This window comes from Lactuca saligna, chromosome 7 (assembly GCF_052625555.1).
Source record: "Lactuca saligna cultivar CGN05327 chromosome 7, ASM5262555v1, whole genome shotgun sequence".
NCBI lineage: Eukaryota > Viridiplantae > Streptophyta > Magnoliopsida > Asterales > Asteraceae > Lactuca > Lactuca saligna.
The window spans coordinates 178,883,803-178,909,622 of NC_136423.1; the positions used below are offsets into that span (position 1 = coordinate 178,883,803).

At 33.5% G+C, this 25,820-nt stretch overlaps 2 protein-coding genes and 1 pseudogene across 2 annotated transcripts in view; 2 read left to right on the plus strand and 1 right to left on the minus strand.

Moving 5' to 3' along the window:
• The first annotated feature begins 6,258 nt into the window (after window positions 1-6,258).
• On the plus strand, window positions 6,259-17,133 carry LOC145004497 (putative LRR receptor-like serine/threonine-protein kinase At1g56140). Its single transcript, XM_078963432.1, has 26 exons — window positions 6,259-6,678; window positions 7,077-7,269; window positions 7,390-7,461; window positions 7,596-7,667; window positions 7,753-7,824; window positions 7,936-8,007; window positions 8,196-8,267; window positions 8,364-8,435; window positions 8,519-8,590; window positions 8,701-8,766; window positions 8,851-8,922; window positions 9,050-9,121; window positions 9,214-9,279; window positions 9,358-9,423; window positions 9,573-9,617; window positions 10,367-10,431; window positions 12,541-12,908; window positions 13,486-13,684; window positions 13,786-13,941; window positions 14,040-14,158; window positions 14,860-15,070; window positions 15,142-15,373; window positions 15,438-15,588; window positions 16,021-16,336; window positions 16,572-16,727; window positions 16,832-17,133. The coding sequence occupies exons 1-25, from the start codon at window positions 6,594-6,596 to the stop codon at window positions 16,658-16,660; spliced, it is 3,075 nt and encodes a 1,024-aa protein (XP_078819558.1). The 5' UTR covers window positions 6,259-6,593; the 3' UTR covers window positions 16,661-16,727; window positions 16,832-17,133.
• LOC145007644 (U4 spliceosomal RNA) lies at window positions 11,097-11,211 on the minus strand (annotated as a pseudogene).
• A 3,436-nt stretch (window positions 17,134-20,569) lies between the features above and the next one.
• Window positions 20,570-25,820, plus strand: part of LOC145004500 (putative LRR receptor-like serine/threonine-protein kinase At1g56140) — a 29,554-nt gene continuing 24,303 nt past the window's right edge. The window contains exon 1 of the mRNA XM_078963434.1: window positions 20,570-20,789. Coding sequence (XP_078819560.1) covers window positions 20,699-20,789 — 91 coding nt within the window. The 5' untranslated portion in view covers window positions 20,570-20,698. The remainder of the gene's footprint in view (window positions 20,790-25,820) is intronic.

The window sequence follows — 25,820 nt, forward strand, 5'->3', positions numbered from 1 at the left end:
CTGAGGTTTGGCCGGTGAAGGCTGAGGCACCGAAGGCTCGCGGGAGAGCCTTCTAATTAACAACGGAGGAGGTCCGCGTAGCGCTCGATGTCGTGGATGGTACGTATTCTTTCATTTATTTATGTTGAGTTATGATATGATGCTTATTCTTTCATCAAAAAAGTCATTGATGCCAGGCCGCTCCAGTTCAGAGTCTGAGGTTATGTTACCATTGTGATTAGGTTGGCCATTTAAAGGCCAACTGCCCGTTACTCGCCGCCAAGCCGGCGCAGGCTCCAACGTCGGCTACCTTGAGGATCACGGATGGGAGACCAGTCAGGACTGAGCCTCCAAAGGCTCAGGGTCGCGCCTTCCAGCTTACGGCGGAGGAGGCCAGAGCAGCACCGGATGTGGTTGCTGGTATGTTTCTATCGTTATCTGGTTATTTTTATATCTGTTGTATTCTTATCTGTGGCACCTATGGTTAGGTACGTTTTTAGTGAACTCCTTGCCTGCTTTGGTTTTATTTGACTCGGGGACGAGTCGTTCTTTCGTATCTCATTCATTTAGTAGGGGGTTTAGTGCACCAGTGGACGAGTTAGAGTGTCCGTTGCGAGTGTCTATCGCCAACGAACAAGGGGTTTCTGCTTATTCAGTTTATCGAGGGTGTGACTTGGAAATTTTCGGGGTGTCATTTCCAATAGATTTGATTCCGATTCCCATGGGGGAGGTATGCGTGATTGTAGGCATGGATTGGCTCAATCGATTCGGTGCCATCATCGACTGTGAGGGGCAGCGTGTGGTAGTTCGAACCCCAAGTGGGGGAGAACTGATTGTTTATGGCGAGGGCACCAGAGTGGGATCAGGGTTTTGCTCAGCTGCCAGGGCATGGCAGTACCTTTAGCATGGGTGTACAGGTTATCTAGCGTACGTGGTAGATACACGAGCCAGGGACCAGATTTCAGTTTCTGACGTGCCGGTGGTCAGGGAATTTGCAAATGTATTCCCGGAGGAACTACCAAGGATACCTCCGGAAAGGCAGGTCGAGTTCAGGATTGACATGGTGCCAGGTGCCGCCCATATTGCTAAGGCGCGATTCCGGTTGGCACCGCCTGAGATGCAGGAGTTGTCATCGCAGCTGCAGGAACTGCTGGGCAAGAAGTTCATTCGGCCTAGCAGTTCTCCATGGGGAGCACCGATACTTTTCATCCGGAAAAAGGATAGGTCACACCGGATGCGTATCGACTACCGGGAGTTGAATAAGTTAACGGTGAAGAATCATTACCCGCTTCCGAGGATAGATGATCTCTTCGACCAATTACAGGGTGCATCTTGGTTTTCTGTGACATCCCCAAAATCTCGGCTAGAAAAGACCGATTTTCATTTATGCTTTTAAAATAAATTCAAAGTAAATCCTTTTTGAACTCGATGAGTGAGAAGGAGACCTCGGCGTGCAGGTCGAGGATTCCACGAATTCTCGAACTCAGGAAGAACTCGGCGAGTCGGAGACCTGCACTCAGCGAGTCAAGTCAACATGGACTGTTGACTCTAACTGTGGACTTTGACTTGGACCAAGGGGTTGACCAATTGAATTCTGTGGGATTGGGAGATTTATGAAAAAGGTTGTGTGGTACTTTTAGGTGGTGAAGTTCGTGTTGGACCCGGGAGTTGAGCTTTCTTATTTCCGATGACAGTTGCGAGGTGAGTTATCCTCACTATACTAAGGGGTCTAAGGCACCAAGGCCGACCCATTGGATTTGATATCCTAGTAGTTATTGTTATGTAGAGTTTGAGTTAGTAATGCATGCCAGTTGATGTGCTAGTCGGGTAGATCTGTAGGACTGCCTGTGATACTGATTGATTACCTTTGTGCGCATTTATCTGTTACATGTTGACATGTAATGTGGGGTGGGTTGAGTTTGTACTGCTCCGTGTGGTAGCCAACAAACCCGAGAGCATTCCAGATACGAGCTGAGGGCCCGGTAGGCATTCCAGACTCGTACTGAGGGCTCGATGGCATTCCAGATACGAGCTAAGGGCCCGGTAGGCATTCCAGACTCGTACTGAGGGCCCAGGGGTAGTCTAGCTTGTAAAGTTGTGGACCCAGTGCACGCTATTATGTTTTGATTGATATGATATGCTAATGTTGATATTGCTATGTGAACTGTATGTGTATTGGTATTTTGGGGGTAACTCACTAAGCTCTCGGGCTTACAGTTTCAGTTTATTGTTTCAGGTACCTCTGGGGATCCCGGCAAAGCTAAGGCTTGATCGTACAGCTCCTCCTATTGTGTTATGTTTTGGGAAAACTCTGATATAAATATATTTTGAAAACAAAGTTGTAATGTTTTGATGAATTTGTCGTGTTTTTAAAAAAAAAAATTAAATTTGGGTTAAATATTGAGCGTCACAATTTTTGAAAATTCACAATGTGAATCCGGATTCACATGGTGGATCCGAAAAATAATTTTCACATTCAAAATGTTAATATATGAATTTAGATATTTTTAGATTTTTTTTCGATAAAGAATAAGCTCTAGAAACTGAAAAAAAGATTTGGTTCCTTAAAGAACCAATAATTATGGTTCTCTATTGTACTTTTCCCTATATATATATATATATATATATATATATATATATATATATATATATATATATATATAGGTTCAAATGTTTTTGACAACTATTGTGTGCCTGTGTGCACCAATAGGAATTTAGGAATAATTAAATAATTAAAAATTGTAATAAGGGTAATTATGTAACTTTAGCATGCTAATTAAAATAAAATCCCTTAATTCATGGAAATTGCCATAAAAATCTGTTTGACCAACTATTTAACCCTAGCCTTCTATATCATACGTAATATGCCTCCTCCAATTTTCTTATGGACGAATGAACATCGTCTGATCAAAAGAGGTAGTCAAACCTCTTGCTGGAAATCTGTTTCCCCATTCCATTGATTAAGAAGATGTTATTCTCGGTGGCTCCATCTCCAATCGAAGCTAGCTTCAACATCAAGGCAATTTGGGAGTCACAAGAAGCCGGTGTATGTTTCTGCATCATTGTTACAGCTCCTTCGATGATCGGTTCTTTAGAGCTTTTCCAAATCGAGCAAACTTCATATGCCCTTATTTATCCGGTAACAACTCTTCAATTCTCATTAATTATGGATCGTTAACTTGTGATTCAAATTATCTATTTCTATTGTTTGCTGAATTGGATGGTTAAGTAAGGGAAAAGATAACGTGTTCAAGAAGAACGAGCTATGCATATAAGGTGCTCGACTAAATTCCTGAAAGAAGGACCAAATTGATGTCTTAGTGAACTGTTGGTGGAATTGAAAATATTCTGATTTGCACACCAACTGTTTGTTAAAATGTCTCAGTGAACTTCAGTTACTTATTCCAAAATTTGTTCTTTCTTGCTTAATGAGTCACTTTCAGTTAGAAGGAAGCATAGAAAAAGATGTTAGTTCGTATGGTTCCAGCTCTTGCATCAAGACCTTATAGTGTAAGTAACATTCTTTATTCATGTGTTCAAGTTGATGAGTTTCAATTTCTTTTATGTGGATGCTCTTCTTTCTTACAAAATAATTTTTTCAAATCTTATATGAAAACCACGTTTCTATGCTTTAATGGGTCTGCCATATATTTTGTTTTTCTTTCGGTTATGGAATACAATTCTAGGTTGTTTGTGCCTTTTTATTTTTCATCAACACAAATTAATTTACTCTTTGAACCTTGTGGTATGCATTCTAAATCATGTTGCTGGAAATTATGTTTATATGTAAACTATTGCATGTAAATCAAATATGGTTTTTGGCTTGTTTGATGATAATATCTAACAAGTGTTTGTTGAAATGCCTGAAAGAGTATTTAAAGAATTTAACCTTGTGGTATGCATTCTATCAGAATTACTAGCTGTAAATACAATACCTTTGAATGTATCCTATATATTCTATCAGAATTTATTCTATCAGAATAAAATCGATATATTCTGCCATAATGTATTATATGTATTATATCATATTCTATGTATTCTACCAGAATATATTAAGTGATAGATAATTGTAAGTAACATGTTTTTAACAAGTATTAGTTTTTGTTGTATTTGTGATAGGAATGGCTGGAAGAAGGCGTTGAAGACCTTGATATTTTTTTAGAATATGTATAATTATATTGAAAATGTAAGAATATGTATGAATTTGTATTAAATTTGGATGTATAAGAATATATTAGAATTGATTCAAAAATTTTGTTTTTCTTCAATAATATTCTATTAGAATAAAATTCTGAAAGAGCATCATTCTAACAAATAATATTCTGACAGAATAAAATCGGTAAAAAATTGAAATTGAATTAATTAAAAAATTCAGATTTTTTTTTTAAATTAGGAGAATTAATCATCCCTAAAAATCCGAAAATTTCCTTTTATAAATGTAGTTAATTGTCCAAAATACCCTTTTACTTAAAATTATGTGATTATATGCTACATGTTACCCCATTGTAATATCATACACCCTCAAATCATATCCATTGATTAATTTCATCCATTGGTCCAGATTTGTGCATTGTGGCACACAATACTTAGTAAAAACAAAATAACCTAAGCCTATATATATATATATATATATATATATATATATATATATATATATATATATATATATATATATATATAAGGAAAAGTGAATATACCCTTAAGTGTATATAAGCTTAGGTACCCAAAGTCACTATACTACATCGTTTTGTATCATTTATATACATTTTAATTGTCCAATGTTTTTATAATTCAACTTCTAACTTGATCGTACAGCTCCTCCTATTGTGTTATGTTTTGGGAAAACTCTGATATAAATATATTTTGAAAACAAAGTTGTAATGTTTTGATAAATTTGTCGTGTTTTAAAAAAAAAATTAAATTTGGCTTAAATATTGAGCGTCACAATTTTTGAAAATTCACAATGTGAATCCGGATTCACATGGTGGATCCGAAAAATAATTTTCACATTCACAATGTTAATATATGGATTTAGATATTTTTTAGATTTTTTTTTCGATAAAGAATAAACTCTAGAAACTGAAAAAAAAGATTTGGTTCCTTAAAGAACCAATAATTATGGTTCTCTATTGTACATATATATATATATATATATATATATATATATATATATATATATATATATATATATATATATATATATATATATATATATATATATATATATATATATATATATATATATAGGGAAAAGTGAATATACCCTTAAGTGTATATAAGCTTAGGTACCCAAAGTCACTATACTACATCGTTTTGTATCATTTATATACATTTTAATTGTCCAATGTTTTTATAATTCAACTTCTAACTTGATTTACTTCCAAGATGTTTATCAATTTCATATTTATATTCTTATTATATAATTTCATTTTCAACTATAATATATATAGCCGAGTAGGTGTTCGGAAAAAAGATGTGATGTAAGAGAGAGATAATAATGAAATTTCGAAAATTTTGAAAGTAAATCAAGTCAAGGATTGAAGCTTAAGAACATTATAATGAATATATTAAACAAAATGACGTATTATAATGGATTTGGGTATCTAAGCTTATAAACCCTTGAGGTATATTCACTTTTCCCATATATATATATATATATATATATATATATATATATATATATATATATATATATATATATATATATATATATATATATAGTTTTAATGTATTTTTTATTTAATGAAGTATTTGAATTATGCTAAATTTTATATTAAATTTGTTTTATTAGTTGTATTAAAAAATAATAAAAAGGGATAAAATGTGAAAAGAGGTATAAAATTTTGACCACTTCATGACCTACAAATGTTGAAAGTCCAAAGAGATATACCACCTAGGAAACGTACGAGAAGGCTTCCATAATTCCATTTTTAAGATGTCCAGTAGACTTTTGAGGTTATGGCATATCGTTCAAGCTATTTGCAATCCCACTTGTTCCACATGTCACATGGCATCTTTCAACGTGTTTGCAAGACCACTAGCTTGTATAGTATCTATATACCATGTCCATTTATTATTATTATTATTATCTTTTAAGTTTTGAAAGCCTTGAAAAATGTGTAGTCGACATGTATCGGTAGTTAATTACTTTATTTATTCAAATGCTTACGTGTATCGGTAGTTAATTGCTTTATTTATTCAAATGTTTTATATGATATTTTTTTGCAAGTTTTTAATGGGTGCTCTTAGTGGCTAAATTTCTTTGCAAACAATCTTTTATTCTAAAAACTTTGAACGAATTCCTACTTAACATGATTAATTTAGATTTTAAATTTATTTAAATCTGAAATTTAACATACATAAGTAGTTTAAAACATTCCGAAATCGCTTCAAAACATATTTGTAAATGAATAGTCAAAAAAGTCATAGTATTATCCGGTAAATGATAAAAACATTATTTTGAGTTGGGAAGAAGAAAAAATTCTGCTTACTGACAAGGACTCGACTTAAGTTGGTCGTTACAATATTACGCTGTGTATGCATTTATATATAATCTAAATTTAAATTAATGGTATTCTGAAACGAAGCAACACAGACGGAGGAGGATTTGTGCGATGGCATCACGATTGTGGTTGTGCTTCTGCTTGATGATCACCGCCGCCTTAACTCGAGCTCAAAACACCACCGATCCAGCTGAAGGTACTGCTCTCTCTCTCTCTCTCTCTCTCTCTCTCTCTCTCTCTCTCGCTCGCTCTCTCTCTCTCTCTCTCCGTGTTGAAGAGAGAGAACGTCGTCCTCTCATTATTCAGATTTCCATTTGAGTTTCATGTTCATTGAGTGACCAAATAAGATGCTCTAACACATCCAGCTTTTATCAAAATCTGCGAATGAAAAAATGGTTATTTTTCGTATTATCTTTTCGAACCATATGCAATATATAAAGGGAGTGGCTCGGATTCGACTTAACTTACTCAAATTGACCATTATTGAGCTCTTAAGCTGTACTTATTTCGATTATGGTACTTTAACGTCACTAGTAACAATGATTATGATCTCGGTGATGAATGAAACTGAAGAAAATTATATTGGTGATGCAGCGCGAGTTATAAATGCAATGTTCAGTCAATGGGGGATACCAGAAAGTTCAGCAACAGAGATGGGATGGAACATAAGCGGAGAATTATGCAGCGGCGCCGCCCTGAACTCTACGGCCTTCAATTCCCGGGCTTACAATACCGCCATCAGATGCGACTGTAATTTCACCGATTCCACTTGCCATATCACTGGACTGTGAGTCATGTTCTTTCCCCTTCCGTTATAGAAATCATCTTTTGGTCGTTTCCATTGTTACTCATTAATTTGCATTCTATTTTATCTTCTAACAATCATTATCTCCCTGCAAATCATCAGAAGAGTTGGTGGACTTGATGTTGTGGGGCCAATCCCAGAAGGACTCTGGACTTTGACTTACTTAACCCATCTGTACGTATGTTTGCAGCTATTTCTTCACTAAAGAAAGTTAATTAAAACCTAATTAAAAATATACTTACATCCGTGTTATGGATATCTATGCTTGTAATGATCATGCTAAATAATTAACTGCATGTTTGCTACAGTAACTTGTCCAAGAACTGCTTGACAGGTCCCTTGTCACCTTCCATTGGCAATTTAACCCGTATGCAGGTCATGTAAGTCATCCCTTTGTGCTACTTTAAGCTCAAATAATGATTTTGACATCTATAACGATGAATCTTAACTTAATTTTTTTTATAGGATTTTCCGCATTAATGCATTATCAGGGCAGGTTCCACGAGAGATAGGACAACTTACTGACCTTAGATATCTGTATAGTGTGTTTTATACTTTCTTTGTCTTTCTTCTTCCATCAAACAACAACTTTAGTTTAATTTTTTTTGTTGATTACATTCGTGTTTTCTATATTCTTTTATGTTGCAGGGCATTTGGCACAAACAATTTCAGTGGTTCCCTGCCATCTGAACTTGGAAATTTGAGAAATTTACAGTGGCTGTAAGAACACTCATCTTGGTTACTATCGTACCCACTATTACCTTTTGTTATATATGCATTGATTAAATCATCTAATATCATCTTTTTGTATCTATTTATATATGTTGTCTATTATCTTGCCCTCATGTACGTATTTTTTCCAATGTTGAATGCAAATCTTATTATGGGAAAATATCGATTACCTTCAGTTACATGGATAGTGCTGGAGTTGGTGGTCCTATACCTTCTACGTTTGCTAATTTACAGAACCTGGTGATAGTGTAAGAGCATTTAATTATCTTTAATGATGTTTCAAAGTTGCATTTTATCCATCATATAAGAATCGTGATAATTTCTTTTTTATAACGAATTCACAGATGGGCTTCTGATAATCCATTCACTGGAAGAATACCAGACTTTATAGGGAATTGGTCTCAGTTAGAAGCCTTGTAAGCAAGCATCCAAATTATTTACATGCTTTTCTTCATTATGAACTTTTAAAATATAAGTTACATGCTTAATATTCTCATAGGTGGTTAGAGGGGAACTCTTTTAAAGGTTCAATACCACCTTCATTTTCTAGACTGACCTCTTTGCAGAGATTGTAAGCCTTTATTCTCCTAATAATTTATACTTATACATTGCAAGTTGTTATTTTGATCTTTTAATCTGCATTCAATGAAATCAAACTGCTCGGGATCTATAATGTTACAGGGGAATAAGTGGTTTATCTAATGGAACTCTGGATTTTATTAGTGGTTTGACATCCCTGACTGAATTGTAAGCAAACACATTGATATTATATTAATTTATTGTTTTATCAAGTATTTGAATATAAGTTATAACAGATGTCATCTCTTGCAGAAAGTTGAGGAATAACAGAATTTCTGGCTCCATTCCGAATGACATAGGAGAACTTGCAAGCTTGACACAACTGTGAGTAATCTGGATTTTCATTGAAGTATTTGAATACATAGATTAACCTATAATTATAAGTCAAGCATGGATATTAAGTATTATATAACTACTATTAAAGAAAAGCTCCCTAATGTTATTTTCTCAGGGATTTGAGTTTCAACAATTTGAGTGGGGAGATTCCAAGAGGATTATTCAGCTTGAGACGAATGTCTTTATTGTAATATCCATATTCTCCTTTTATGATAAATAATAGTATTTTGCATGCAATTTGGTCAATAAATTTCAATGTTGACCAAATATACATGTCAGGTTTCTTGGAAACAATAGTTTAACCGGTACTCTTCCCGATGTAAAGAGCACAACTCTCCGGATTATGTAAGTAGTTATATATAGGCTAGTTAACTAAGAGAAATTGTGTCTTTTAATAATGTCCATACAATTTTCTTCATGCAGTGATGTGTCACACAATGGATTATCTGGGACACTTCCTTCTTGGGTCGATGACTCAGACTTACAACTGTACGTGCATGCTTCATTTTGGATATTGCTTCTAAATTCTCATTTGTACCTTGTATTTGAAATTTGTTCTCTATCAAAAATTACCAAAAATACTTAAGTTTTCTAGAATAGCTTTTGGAGCTAATACCATATTTCCAACATGTGTGCAGTAACATAGTCGTGAATAACTTCCCTGTAGACAGTTTTGAAAGCAGGTAATTATATTGAAGCCGCAACCGCAACTTACTTCTATATTTCTTTCTACACTAATTATCACAAAAATGACAAAAAATGGGAGGGATGTATCACAAATGACTAACTTTTTATCATTTATTACAAAATCGCCCCCTGATTTCAGAAAAAAAAAAACATCACGATATTGCTTTTTCAGCCCACCACAATATTTCATGATTTTTTTTCCCAAGGATTACATTTTTTACGCTGGGATATTCCTTTTCAATGTTTTTTCGGAAAAAAAGTACGATAAAAAAGGTTCACGAAATTGGCTAATATAAATATTTCTTTCAATGTAAACAAAATTAAGTTGAGCAAAATATGTGAAAAGGCGATCTGGCTCAAACCAGCATGCTTCGTTGAGAAGCCAAACATCTTAACCAATTTTGTTGCATATAATTTTGTTTGCATTTCAAGAAATACTTAAGTTGCCTAATTTCCATGAAAATAAAGTTTCTCAAAAATGGCATTTTTTGCGGAATAGAATAAAAATTCGCTAAATATGGTGTCAAAAAAAGTAATTTCTCTAATTTTCGAACTTCGATAGCAAAATAGGTGTGAAAAAGAAATTTCTCATATAAAGGAACCTTTTTATTCGAAATATGTGATTATTTTGTGATAAATTTTTAAAATGTGGTCATGTTGTGATACAAACATTCCCATTTTTGTGATGAACTCATTTATTTATCTGTTTATTTCTAATTATAATGCAATGTTTTTTTTGTCCAAGAGGTTTGCCTTCAGGAGTGATTTGTCTCCAAAGAGATTTCTCTTGTAATCGTGGATCACCGATATGTAAGTAAAAAACATGAAGATTCTTTTTTTACTACGTGGTAAATTCTATAAAAACAGTATATTTTAGATTTTTTTTCCTGTCTTTTTAACTAGCTAAAGATAATATTTAAATGTAACCACTAAAGTTTTTTTTTTTTTTTTTTTTTTTTTTTTTTTTTTTGGGGGGGGGCGGATTTTTTGAAAAATCCCTATATTATGGGTTAATTAACTGAAAAAGACAAAAATCCCTACATTTTATAATTTTTTTCCCTATTTAACCAGCTAAAGAAAATGTTTTTACATATTTTGGATTTTAGCTGACATTCTTTATAAAACTACCTATCTTTTGGGATCGTTATGATAAAATCATGTCTTTTTGACAAAAGATATTATCTTACTGCATTCTCTTTGTCAGACAGTGTGTCCTGTTTTGTCTTAATTACTATAACTTGTGAGACAGAAAGAATAAATTAAGATTGGAGTACTATAATATTATGCATAAAGAATATAGTTTCATAATATTCTTTGTTAGTCAGAAAATAGAGAAAATGCAGTAAGATAATAGTTTGTGTCATTGTCTGTTAAAAATCATGGCTTTATCATTAATGGTCCTTGAATATATAGAGAATTTTCTAAAGATTACCAAGTAAAATAAAAATATATAAACGATTGTCGGTTTCTTGTTCTTTTCTATAAAAATATAAATTCCTGGCTTTATCATTTGGAAAAAGTTTTCAACCATCAATTGATGTGCCTTGGTTATTACCTCATTAGTTGTTTCATTGCCCCAAGCACAAAGATAGTATTTTCTAAAGATTTCCCTTTTTCAGAAAGAAAAAAAAAAAAAAACAAAAAAAAACACCTTAACCAGGTATAAGGGATTAAGGGTTTCTCGGAAACCATAAAATTTTGAATTCTATAAAAACCACTATAGTTTGAAATTTTTTTTATTTAACCCGAAGAACTCTTTCGGTTCAATCACTAGAGTAATTATTTTTATAAATTAACCACAAAAAAGTTGAAAATTTTTATTTAAAAAATGCAACCTTAACCGGGTATGATAACTAATATAAAAATGCACTATCGGTGAATCACTCATTCTTTCTTTCCAATATCTGATTTGCATTTGAGCGTGTTTTCCTAATTGAATCCTCATCATTTTGAAATTATGTGCTCCACAACCCTAGATTTTGAATGGATACTTCATCAAATATTCAGTTTTTTGATATTTGATTATAGTTTTAAATGGACACTTCATTATATACTCAAATTTTATTTTAAATTTAGTTGTGTATTAAATTTGTTCATCCAAAATGTTACAATACTTTTATGTACGATTAGATTTTAATTGTATGTGTTACTAAAAGGATATTTAATGTTATATTAATAATCAAATATCCTTTTAGTAACATTAAACACCATCAATTAATATAAGGGTATTCACAATGCATTGAGCTTCATAGAGTTCAATGGATTTCCACATTATCTTTCTACAATCCATATACCTTTATAATTTTTTCCTACAATGCATTGAACTCTACAAAGTTCAATAAAATGTAATTTATAGTAAATATTTAAGATTTAAAAACTTTCATTTTTCCTATTGAAGAGTTTAATGGTCATTGAACTCCAAATCTTTTGAATGTCAATGTGGCATCTTACAATGGTAGAATTTCATCCATTAAATGACACATAAACTTGTCACCTCATTCAACTCTTCTTTGAATTCACCATTGTGGATGTTCTAAGTGGAAAAACTTCTTAGTTAAAGTTGTTTTAGAAAAAAAACAAATAGAAGTTTTGGTGGTAAAATTATTAAAAATATTTTTCGGGTATTTAAACATATATATATTTTCATGTGGTTAAACCAAAAAATTTAATATCATAGTGACTGTTATATATATATATATATATATATATATATATATATATATATATATATATATATATATATATATATATATATATATATATATATATATATATATATATATAAGTCATGTGGTTAGATAAAGAAAAATATTTTTGAAAAAATTTCAAAGTGCACTAATTAATAATGGTTTTCATGTAATATGGGGTTTATTATAACATCTCAAATTTGGCATCTTTTCACGATTTTTTTTTTTTCAGATGGTAGCATTGGAATCAACTGTGGTGGTCCACAAGTTAGATCCTCTGGAGGAATAGTCCACGAGCAAGACGATGCACTTGTTGGACCAGCAACATATTCTTTGACTACCGATAGGAGGTGGGGTGTCAGCAATGTGGGACTAAGCGAGTACCCCAGATACAGAAGCTTCACTAATCGCGACTTCACAAACACTTCAGATCCACAACTCTTCCAAACAGCAAGAATCTCTGCTGGATCTTTAAGATATTATGGTTTAGGCCTTGAAAATGGTAACTACACTGTAAACCTTCGCTTTGCAGAACTTGAGATACAAGATGGTCCCACTTGGAGAAGTCTTGGAAGACGTGTATTTGACATTTATATCCAGGTCTGTGTTAAAATACACATTCATAATTACAATATTGGTCCCTGTGGTATATTGTTTTACACTTTTACTGGGTTGTTGTTAAGTTGTTAGATTGAACGACATAGGGACTAAGTTTGCAACATCAGTTGAAATTTGACTGAACCAACTATCTCAACTAGCCCATTTCTGTAACTTACATTTTGGCCCCTGATTATAGCCGATATCTGCAATTTTGGTCCTAAAAAATTCTCTCTTGCAATTTTAGTCCTTGTTTAAGGTATTCATATTGTTATTGTTTTGGTTCCTGTAACAAGTAACATGATGACTCTATTTGTGGGACCAAGTTTTCAAAAATCAGTTCTACTTAGGGGCCAAAAGTAATTGGTTTAGTTGTAACATGGAGTAAAATGATATAAAAAACCTCAAATAAGGACCAAAGTTGCAAGAGAAAACTAATTGGAACCAAAAATTAAAAAAATCAACCGACCAAAAACATAACATCTTCAAATTAGAGTAATTTACATTTTTGGTCTCGGAGTACAACGGACTGTATGCTGTAACTTCTTTAACTTTGTTTCTGAAATTTTGTGTTTTTTAGGGAATTCGGGTGTTTGAAGATTTTGATATAAAAAGGGAAGCAGGGGGAGCTTCATTTAGTCCTGTTTCAAAGGAAGTAACAGTCCAGGTGTCAAATAACTACCTAGAGATAAATTTTTTATGGTCTGGAAAAGGGACTTGGGCTGTACCTAATGATGGAAGTTTTGGACCTCTTATCTCAGCAATCACTGCCACCCCAAGTAAATATTTTTTCATCAAAAAAAAAAAAATTTCTCTTCATTTTCATGACAAAATGACACGACCGCCCTTTACCTTTTTTTTTTTTTTTTTTTTCCTACAGATTTCGTCAACCCTAGCGCGAGCAACAATCAGAATGCTGGTTTGATTGTGGGGATTTTGGTTCCAATTTCAGTTGTGAGCTTTTTGATATTATTAGCTTTGTATATTCTTCGTCAGCGCAGGAAAAGGAGGGATACATATGGAAATCATGATGAAGGTGGTTTTTCTGGATCTTTCTTTATGACGGAGGAAAAATGTATTCCATTTTGATTTTTTTTTATTTTTTTATTTTTTTTTACACTTGCTTATTTGAAGAGTTTCTGGGAATTGACCCCAAGCCATGTACTTTTGGTTATGGAGAATTGAGAGATGCAACAGATGATTTTAGTCCTGCAAATAAACTTGGCGAGGGTGGTTTTGGACCTGTTTACAAGGTAGTTTTTACTTCTTTTTTTTTTGTTTTTTTTATCAAGAATCCATTTTTTCTACTTAGGTAGCGTTTGGTATGCAGACTTCAAAGTAGGAATGGAGTGGAACATTAAGGGGGAATGAAAAAAAAATCATGTTTTGTTGTGAATAAAGAATGGAATGGAGCATTTCTCTGTGAATGTGATTCCTTCTCTTGGGTTGATTCCCATTCCATGGGGAAGAGAGCTTTTTTTTTTTTTTTATTTCTTTAGGGAGTGGAATGATATATACTATAAATTTAAATTACTTTTATTCATATAATCTTCAATAATTATTGATCTTTTTAAAATTTTCGAACCTTCAATTAAATATATCTTATAGTTTTATAAAATAAATAAAACTATTTTAATTATAATTTTCATGTTATATAGTTCTTTTTATTTTGTAATTTTCTTTAAATTATATATAATTATTTTTTTTAACTAGTATAATATATATTTTGAATGGAATGAAATATGTTTATATGGAGTTTACATAACGATTTATCTTTATCTTTATTCAATGAAAATTTATTTTTATAAAATAACACTTTTTTCTTTATTTATCATTTTTACATTATTTCTTTTCTATTTAATAATAACAAACAAAATGTTTGAATGATTCATTCCATCGTACCAAACAGACCCTTAAAGTCGAACTGAATCTCTTTGATGACAAACACAAACAGGGAAAACTTGCTGATGGGAGACTAATAGCCGTTAAACAACTATCCATAGCCTCCCAACACGGTAAGCGTCAATTTGTGGCAGAGATTGCTACAGTATCTGCTGTCCAACACCGTAACCTCGTGAAACTCTACGGATGTTGCATCGATGGAGAAAAACGACTCCTTGTCTATGAGTATCATGAAAACAACAGTCTTGACCAAGCATTATTCGGTGAGAAATTACATATTTTGACATGATCAAAGTACAATGTTATAATGTTACGTTTCGGTTCTGTGATGCAGGAAGCAAAAGATTATCACTTAAATGGTCCACTCGTTTTGATATATGCTTGGGAATAGCAAGGGGTCTCGCGTATCTCCATGAGGAATCACGGATAAGGATTATACATCGAGATGTGAAATCTAGCAATGTTTTACTTGATTCTGAATTGACCCCAAAAATATCGGATTTCGGTCTGGCGAAACTTTATGATGACAAGAAAACACACATGAGTACTCGTGTTGCTGGCACAGTGTAAGATTGCTTTGTCGACATTTGAACTTGTTCTCATTTAAGTCTTTACTGATTCACTGTGTAGTGGGTATCTTGCACCAGAGTATGCACTGTGGGGACACCTTACGGAGAAGGCTGATGTGTTTGGGTTTGGAGTTGTGGCTCTAGAGATTATCAGTGGGAGGCCCAATTCTGATTCAAGTTTGGAAGATGAGAAAAAATATCTTCTTAATTGGGTATGTTTTATCTTCTTCTTGTTCTTGTTGTTCTTTTTCTTCTTCATAAATGAATTTATACTCTCGATCTACTCTTACCAAGCCAAAAGAAGGAATTACATAATAAACAACTAGTTAACGAGAAAATTGTATAGAAAGGTAATCTAACTTTGGTAATAATTGTTTTAAAGTATGGAACTTCTTTTGATAAACTTTTAAAAAAGTTATATCTATGTATCGAACTTCTAAAATTTTCTCAATTAAGGTAACCAACTTTTATGTATCATGTATGTATATATGTATGCATGTGTACATGTGCGTGTGTGTTTTTGTCTCTATCCCTATCTGCATCTGTCCTGTTGCTGCTGAATAAGAAAATTGAAGATGTTGAAAATTGATGACCGACCGATGATGCAAAATTTATAATTTTTATTGGCCTTTGTATAAACTTAGGCATGGAAGTTACATGAAGCTAATCGTGAAGTAGAGTTGGTGCATGAAGAATTGTCTGAATTTGATGAGACCGAAGTGAAAAGGATGATCAGAGTTGCTCTTTTATCCACTCAAACCTCAACACAACGACCATCAATGTCACGTGTCGTGGCAATGCTTTCAGGAGACATAGAAGTAACCGGTGTCATTACTCGACCTAAATACCTGACTAATTTCGAGTTTGACGATTCTACGACATGTATGAGTGCTAGTCCAATTACAATAGTTTCACCACATGATTCTTCCCTACCGATGCTTCACAATATCATGGGAGAAGGTATGTGACTTCGTCACTTGAATGACCTTCATGATCTATTTGTAAAGTCACTCGATTTTGACTAATTTACTTTATTTATTTGGAAAATGGTTGAACGCAAATGTAATTGTTATAATTGTTGATGGTATAAATTTAGAAGTGAGTTTTCCTTCATTGTATCCGTAAGTCGAAGGCAGCAATGTCGGCCGACTAGTTTATGATGTAATGTGATGATTGTCTTTGTGTCAATTTTCAGTTATGCATGTATTTCTTGATGACTCTAATATTCTTGTAACGATATTACGTGGTAGTAGTAAGGGTGAAATAGACTCAGTATCCGGCTAAGATAAACCGAATAGGATTGCAAGCACCCAGATATACTTAACAATATCCGGTTGAAATAGACCGAAGGGTAGGCAAGAACGCATATATGATTAGCTATATGTTTGTTTAGTATGTGGTATTTTGGGGGAACTCAATAAACTTTGTGCTTACAGTTTTCGGTTTATGTTTTAGGTACTTCCAGTTTGAAGGGGAAGGGTCCGGCCTGATCACATCGCATCACCCTATGGTTTTCCGTATTTAGAGATGTTGGGAATTTGTACTCTGATAACATGTTACTATGATACTCTTTTGAATATTTTGATATTAGTATCATATGATTTGACATGGAGTTTGAAAGTTAAGAACCCGTAAGGGCAGTCAGTTTATAAGGTAGGTGGTTGTGAGATCAACTTCACCCCAGAAGTGTTTGGGAACTTGAGTAGAAAACATGAGAGATCAACCAACTTTAAGGAGATGTATTTTTCTTTCAACAATTCCATTTTGCTCAGGGGTGTTTACACAGGATCTTAAGTGTAGGATACCGTGTTGAGTGAGATAAGGACTAAGAATAGAATTGAAGAATTCTTTGTTGTTATCCGTCTTAAGGATTTGAATCTTGGTGTGAAATTGAGTTTGAATCATAGAATTAAAGTTTTTGAAAATTTCACCCACTTCTGATTTAGAATTCATGAGATAAACCCAAGTTAACCTAGTGTGATCGTCGATAAAAGTTACAAACCTTTTTTTTCGATTATAGTATTAACTCGTGAGGGACCCCCACACGTTGCTATGAATTAATAAAATTGGTTTGGAAGGTGTATATGGTATACTATGATAAGTTTTTCGAGTATGTTTTGCGAGTTGGCAAATTTCACAGCAAAGAGAATCAGGACGTTTATTAATAAACAATGAGGGAAACATTTTTGACAAATAGCAAAAGTTCGAATGACCGAGACGATAGTGCCACCACATGATATCACTATTTTTATTGGAAACGAGACTGGTTATCTAAAGAGAACAAGCTAAATTTTTTAGATGTCCCGACAGAAAGAGCGTCATTTTGTAAGACATAGAGCTCATAACACGTCTTAGCACTGCCAATCATCTTCCTTAAACCCAAGTCCCGAAACACACAAATATCTAGGTAAAACGTATCCATATAATTGAGTGCACGTGCAAATTTACGAACATATCATATATTATTTTCCAATTTGGGTACATAAAGAATATATTTGAGGGTTATATTTGGGTTTACTTTGATTGAACCCACACCCGCTACTTTGGAGGATGTGCGATCTGCAATTTTTACTGTTTGATGTTCTGAAGTTGCATGAAACTCATAAATAATGCTTGAATTTCCTATCATATGATCTGATGCTCTAGAATCAAGAACCTAAGGGTTAATATTCTTTTTATTGACCATAAGGGCTAATGAATGGTTACCTTTAGTGGTCAACAACCCTATACTAAGAGTTGTTCTTGGTTGAATGGACCGACTTAGAATTTTTTGAAGTGCCTCCAATTGCTCTTTGGTGAAAGGAGGTGAATTAGATGTGTCCCCTTTTCCTTCTGCAACATTTGAAAGAGTAACAACCATATTTCCATGAGTTTCTTTTGTCTTTACATGATTTTGGTTTCTAATCAACAAGTTTTCCATGAAGTTTCCAACATGTTTCTCGATAATGTCCAGATTTACAACAATGTTTACACCAAGGTTGTCCTTTTTGTTGTCCTCGGGCAGCAAGAGTAGAAGAATATTGAGTTGATGGATTAAGGGAAGCACCAAGCATGGACTTTTTCTTGCTATCTTCTTATCGAACCTCTGAGAATGCTTCTTTGGCATGAGGAAGAGGCTTGATACTCATGATCCTACTCATGACTGCATCAAGTTCTTTATTGAGTACATGAAGAAACTTGAAAGTTCTCCTTTTCTTAACGATATTCTAGTATAGAGTAATGTTATTAGTACACTTCTAGGAATATGGTTCAAATAGATCTAACTTATGCTAATACCGAGTAAGAGTGTTAAATTATTGTGTGATAGAGGTGTCTTCTTGGTGGAGGTCATAAAGGGCGACTTTAATATCGAAAAATTCTGATGTATTCTTAGAATTGGAGTAGGATTCTTTGATAACATCCCAAAGCTCTTTTGCAGACACACACACACACACACACACACACACACATATATATATATATATATATATATATATATATATATAAGAAAGTTTTCTCCTAAGTCATTATTTATAGAATTAATCAACCATGAAATAATCATGTGATTATCGGCCTTCCATGTTTTGTACTTTGGATCATCTGACTTTGGAGTCTCGATCTCTCCGATAAGATATTCCTCTTTTCCTTTTCCACCAATATACATCATCACAGATTCTGACCATTAAAGAAAGTTATGGCAATTAAACTTGTGACTGATAACAAGAGATACTGCTTCATTATCGTGAGAGGATGAACCAGATATGTTGAGGTTATTGAGGGTAGAAGGATGTGAAGAAGCATCTAATGTGAGACTGATTTTGTCATTAGCCATGAGATCTGTTGAAGAAAGTGAAGGCTAGAACAAAGATTACTAGAAGAGATGAAGGTGAAAAATAGGCTTCTAATACTAATACCGTGAAGCTTTTGGAATGAACTGATACTTTATTCACCAGAGGAAAAATGCCTATTTATAGACTAATTCCATAGGATATCCTAGTTGTACAATCAATGTTAATTACTATAAATTAATGATTCTACTTATAATTCAAGGATTTATAATAATTAAGATTATTCTTTAATTAATACTCATAAATCATTCTACAACTTCACCATCCTTGGTGCAAATGGATGGAAAAAAACTAGGGTTCACTATTTGGATAAAACAGAATTGTCTAATTAGACAATTTAGATTGAACTATTTGGTTCGGATATTTGGATTAGTTTTCAACAAACCAAATTATTATTTTACATTTCGTATTGATTTTGGTTTATAAAATAATAACTGAATAGTTCAAAAAAACCGAATAACAATTTATTATTTATTTAATATATCTATAATTATTTATTAATTTTATAATTTATTTTTTTCAAATAGGTTCAAAAAGTACCGTCTAATAAAAAACATAAATATGTATTTTCTCTCAATAGTTTTTTTTTTTTTTTTTTTTTTTTTTTTTTATCTATAGTATATTAAATTATAATATTACTTCTTAGTAGCTGTTTATAAATTTCAAATCAAAACTAAATAATTTGTTTTTGTTTCTTCTATAAAATGTTCCGGTTTTTGAAAACCTAATTTTAAAGTTCGATCCAGCCGAAATTTAATTGGATCGAATCAGATCAAATTTGAATTTGATTTGGACTATTTGGATCTATGTTTTGAAAACCAAAATTATTTTGGGTCGACTTGATTGGATTGGTTCAAATCGATCCATCCAAACGAAGATTCATACAAAAAAACCATCATACTCAATGGGAAACCCGAAACCTACACCCGGTTTGACCGGGAAATCCCCAAATTGACCGGGGATAAGTATGGGGGTAGTCCCCGTTCCTCGACAATGCCCCGGTAGATATTAATATATAAAAACCATACAAAATATACATTTATTGTAAAATATATAATACCTAAAATTTAAACAAAGTCACCTTAAAAACCTGATAGTAGTATCCTCTTAAATCTACCACACGAAATATCATTTAATTCAAACAATTATAATACTATTTTAATAGTTTATATATTTTTTTTATTTAATGAAATATTTTGATTATGTTAAATATTATATTAAACTTATTTTTATTATTATTTGTATTATACCATAATAAAAAAGGAACGAAATATGAAAGAGGTATAAAATATCGAGTGAGAATTAAATGACGACTGCATGACATACAAATGTTGAAAGTTCAAAGATATATAACACCTATCTTACTAGCTAGAAGGCTTCCGTACTTCCATTCCCCAGATATCGGATGACTTTTCAAATTAGTGGTTAGATTTCTTTGCAAACAGTCTTTTATTCTAAAAACTTTGAAACGGAACACAGACGGAGGTTTTGTGCGATGGCATCACGGTTGTGGTTGTGCTTCTTCTTCGGCTTGATGATCACCGACGCCCTAACTCGAGCTCAAAACACCACCGATCCAGCTGAAGGTACTCTCTCTCTCTCTCTCTCTCTCTCTCTCTCTCTCTCTCTGTGCTTACGTTTTCATCCGTTCAGTACTTCAGTTATCTTATGATCTCCGATTATGCACAGCTGCCATAGCTTTCTGCTCAGTGTGTGTTTGTGTGTGTTTTGTAGGAAGAGAACATCGTTCTCTCATTATTCAGATTTCGTTTTGAGTTTTATGTTCATTCGTATTAAAAGAACTTACTCAGTAGATTACCTAACAAATCCAGCTTTTATCAAAACTTTCGAATGGGAAATTGATTACTTTTAGTATTATCTTTTTTCGAACCTTATAGGCAAATATATAAATTTGATCAATTTAATTAGTTTGTATTATCTTTATGAATACATAAGTCTGAGTTATGTTTTATTTTTATTTGGTCGAGTAAATCTTTAATAAAATAGTTTAGACGAAAAGTGTGAAATTTGTTAATACGTAGTTATATACAAAATTGTGATAACGTGGTATTATTATTTGCATTTAACAAATTAATTATTTTCAAAAATTAAAAATAAATAGAAAATATGTGTACACCAACCTAACCAGGCCATATTATTTGACCAATTATAATGTAGAAAACTTTTGTACGAATTCTAGAATCGACTAAAACAAACAAATTGACTTGTGAGATCCGTCAAATATGTACCAAGTGTAATGTCGCAACTGCATTCTTGAACGCTTTGTATGATAGTTCTTTCTAGATTAAATGACCAGAAACACTATATAAAGTTAGTTGTTTGTCTTTTTTAATCCAAAATGTTTGTAGTCTGCGTACTTCAAGTCTTTGCAGCAGAAGAGGTGAATCAAACATCTGCAGTCTGCAATAAGGAATATGTTTGTTTTTTAACGTCTACATACTATTAAAATAAATTGAATTTTAAGTCAACTGATTTTACAAACTTAAAATGGTTTTTCAACACCAAAAATTTTGTTTTTAAATCATTATTAAAACCATAATATCATCGTCATAGTATAAAATGATAAATCATGTGTCTCAAAATATCATAATATCTGTCAACATATTCAAATCTCATATCAAATATCAGAGTAAATCTCTCAGGCAAAAGATTGTGGTGTGTCATGCGATCATCCCAAGCCCTTCCTACCACATACCGTACAAATAACATACAACTAGGATATATGGGCCCCACCCACTCTCATGGAGATTCGGTCCCCGCCCACACTCCGTTGTCTAGGAGATTTGTGCCCCGCCCCTTGTAGGAGATTCGAGCCCGACCCACACTTCGCTGTCTAGGAGATTCGGGCCCCGCCCACTCTCGGCTACTAACATGCGTACAAACATCACATAGACAACAAGTATATCTATCAAGCAATCACATAACTATACTCAAATAATACTATGAGATTCGCGCCCCGCCCACACTCAACTACTAACATAACATATATATATATATATATATATATATATATATATATATATATATATATATATATATATATATATATATATATATATGGGCTGGTAACACATATACGACCCGGCCTTGGTGCCTTTGACCCGTTCCTACTGAAAGGGAACTCACCTCGCAACACTGACTGCTAAAAACTCGAGTGAGAAATTCATGTCTGCTGCTCTGACGACTCCCCGACTATCAATTCCATAACAACAAACTTAATCAAAATCAGATAATCCTTCTTAGGGTAAAATGACCATTTTACCCCTGGTCAAAGTCAACATCATGGTCAAGGTCAAAGTCAAAGTCAAGATCAATTCCCAGTCAACCCCAACTCGTCGAGTCATCTCCCAACTCGGCGAGTTCACGAACAACTCAGACACGTGGTCAACTAAGTTAACTCGTCGAGCCCCTTAACAGACTCGTCGAGTTCTTCCTGTCATAAGGATCATCATAAGGATCAGGACAACCCACTTCAACTCGTCTAGTCCTTTCCTAGACTCATCAAGTTCCCCTGTCTGTTCGAGCCATCTTAATAGATTAAGCCCTTATCTTCCGGATCTAAGGCCCTTGGTTCGTTTTCTCACTGGAATGGCCTTTCTAAGGGTAAAGTTTCCAACTTTACCTGTTCATAACTCTTCTTAAAGGGTTTAGACAAAACCCTAATTCCTTTAGGACATGGATCTTGTCCAAAGCCTTAGAATCACAAATCCACACATGCAAACCTAGATCTAGGGTCTAGCTATCAGATGATCACTAAAAGTGTCGAGCCTGCTTCCATGCATGACCCTTTTTGGGCTCCAAAGGCCATAAATATTTCTTTAGTACTTGCATGAGGACTCTAAGGGCATAAAGTTTGCACCTTTATGTCCTCACAGCCTCTCAAGGCACTAGATCTGGAAGAGTAACTCATAGGTTAATCCTTACCCACAACTTAGCAAATCTTAGACCAAAAACCCTCAAAAGATGTTATAAATAGATCTAAGAAGAGGATGATCAAGCTTGAGGCTTTATTACCAGAAAGTGTAGCTAAAGGAATGAAACTTTTGGATCTACATTCTTTCTCTTGAGTCCTCCAACTTCTTCTTCTTCTTCTTCTTCTCCTCCTCCTCCTCCTCCTCCTCCTTGCTTCTGCTTCTTCTGCTCCTGCTTCTGCTTCTGCTTCTTCTGCTTCTGCCTTCTTCTGCTTCTTGCGCCTTCTTCTGCTTCTTCTTCTTCTGCTTCTTCTTCTGCTTCTTGCTTCTTCTTCTGCTTCTTCTTCTTCTTCTTCTTCTTCTTCTTCTTCTTCTGCTTCTTGCTTCTTCTTCTCCTTCTCCTTCTCCTTCTCCTTCTCCTTCTCCTTCCTCGTCCTCGTCCTCGTCCTCGTCCTCGTCCTCGTCCTCTTCCTCTTCCTCTTCCTCTTCCTCTTCCTCTTCTTCTTCTTCTTCTTGCACAAATAACACTCACAAGTGGCTCACACACTCAAAGAGCACTTTAGGGTTTCTTCTTCTTCTTCTTCTTCTTCTTCTTCTTCTTCTTAAGGCACAAATAACACTCACAAGTGGCTCACACACTCAAAAAGCACTTTAGGGTTTCGTAGCTGAGGGTTTGGGACAAGGAGGTTGCAAATGAGGCTAAGGGGTGGGGATTAAGGTGTTTAAATAGGGTGCATAACCCTGAAATTAGGGTTTCACCCTAACTGAGCTACTCGCCGAGTAGACAACTTAAACTCCGCGTATAGTCAATCTTCTACTCAACGAGTTAGGGCTACCAACTCGTCAAGTGTTTCTCTCAAAATAAATAAATAATTAAATTAAATGCGTACCAGGGGACCGGGTGTTACAATAATAGTTGTATTTCATACACATTTCAACAAAAAAATCAACATATAATGACTATCTTCAACAATAAGGAGTACTTTTAGCAACATTATGGAATTTCTAGCACTATTTTCATATTTTCAGCACTAGTTTTCATATTTTCATCAACAAAAAACTTGATTTTTAACAAATTATAGAATTTCCAGCAAAATACAGTAAGGAATATTGATTTTCAGTAACATTTAACAAAAAATTTAAGCAAGAAAAGCTATTTTTAATAATTTTTTCGGATTTCCAACATCCAACAACAAATTTAAGCAACAAGAAGCAATTTCAGCAAAAGTAAACAACAAATTTCAGTACATTAGAGAGTTTGCGTGCAAGATTAAGTATTAATTTCAAGTTAGAACTAAAAAATGAAGCATGAGGTTCAAACATCTTCATTTTCAGTGGAAATCGAAAAGAGTTTTTTTCACCCCTGATCTGATCGGAGAAGAGGGTGGCGATGCCCTTGCTTCTGACCAGAGATGAGGAGCGGTGGTGCTGGAGCGAGGCAGGAGGCATGGGGTTAGGAGGCTTCGATGGGAAGTCGGAAGAAATAATGAGGCGTCGATAAAACAAAAGGGCGTGTTTTTTTAGGCTAAAATCCTTCGCAGACCTTAGAAGTGGCTTGTCCATGTCCGTGGTGAAGACTTCTTTTTAGATCTTCACACTTCGAAAAAACAAACACACTATGAGGTTGTATGTCTGCATGTGGTTTGTGTGGCGTAGACAAAAGTGATTTTACAGATCTGCAGCTAAAAAACAAACAACCCCTTAATATAGTTCTAATTAGGGATGAGTATTAGAACCACTGGAATTGAACCGAAACTGGAACCGGATTTAATAAAATGGTTTAGTTAGTGGTTCTCTATTTATAGCAAAGTCGGTTCAGTTCCATAAAAAAAAAAATGGTTAAAAAACTGGAATTGGTTTTTATAATTTCGTAACTTACTCATATTAAGTCGAAATAACTTGATTTTTTTCAATAATGTAATTTAGTGTTTTTACTTCATTTTAGACTATAAAAAACATATTTAGAGTAATATTAAATCATATACAAGCCCTAGAAGACAACATATCAATGTTGTGTTTTTTTTTTATATTTCAACATGTTTTTTTTTTTTTTTTTTTTAATTCTGTCCCGATTTTTACAATATAGTAACTCATTAATATGAAGTCGGAATTACTTGATTTTTTTACAACATATAATTTAGTGTTTGTACTTCATTTTAGACTATAACAAATCATATTTTGATTAAATATTGAATCATATACAAACCTCAGAAGACAACATATCAATGCTATGTTTTTTCTGTTTCAACACTTTTTTTATTCTGTCTCGGTATTTAAAATACCTTAATTCACTCATATGAAGTCAGAATTACTTGATTTTTTTATAACATGTAATTTAGTGTTTGTACTTCATTTTAGATTGTAAAAAAATATATTTTGGTTAAAGCAGGACCGCATCAACCCAACAAACCATATCATGTCGACATATACAATATCAATCAAAAACCAGCAAGTACAGATAATCAGGCTGATCTACCAATCTAGCACATGATCAGTAAACACAGGTAATCATACAAATCTACTAGTCTATTGCATGGCCAACAGGACATCAATCTAGTATACCACGATACATGATCCAGTTGGTCGGCATTGATGTCTTCGACCCACAAGTACAGTGAGGTAAAACTTAGCTCACAATCTGAAATGTAGCTGAACATATCATTGCTCCAACTGCCGACTCTACCG

Bases quoted from the DNA above. Each gene is read 5' to 3' on its own strand.
- LOC145004497 (XM_078963432.1), top strand. From the start codon at position 6,594: ATGGCATCACGATTGTGGTTGTGCTTCTGCTTGATGATCACCGCCGCC. The intron at 6,679-7,076 runs GTACTGCTCTCT...TTGGTGATGCAG, and splicing joins CACCACCGATCCAGCTGAAG to CGCGAGTTATAAATGCAATG. The intron at 15,071-15,141 runs GTGAGAAATTAC...TCTGTGATGCAG, and splicing joins TCTTGACCAAGCATTATTCG to GAAGCAAAAGATTATCACTT.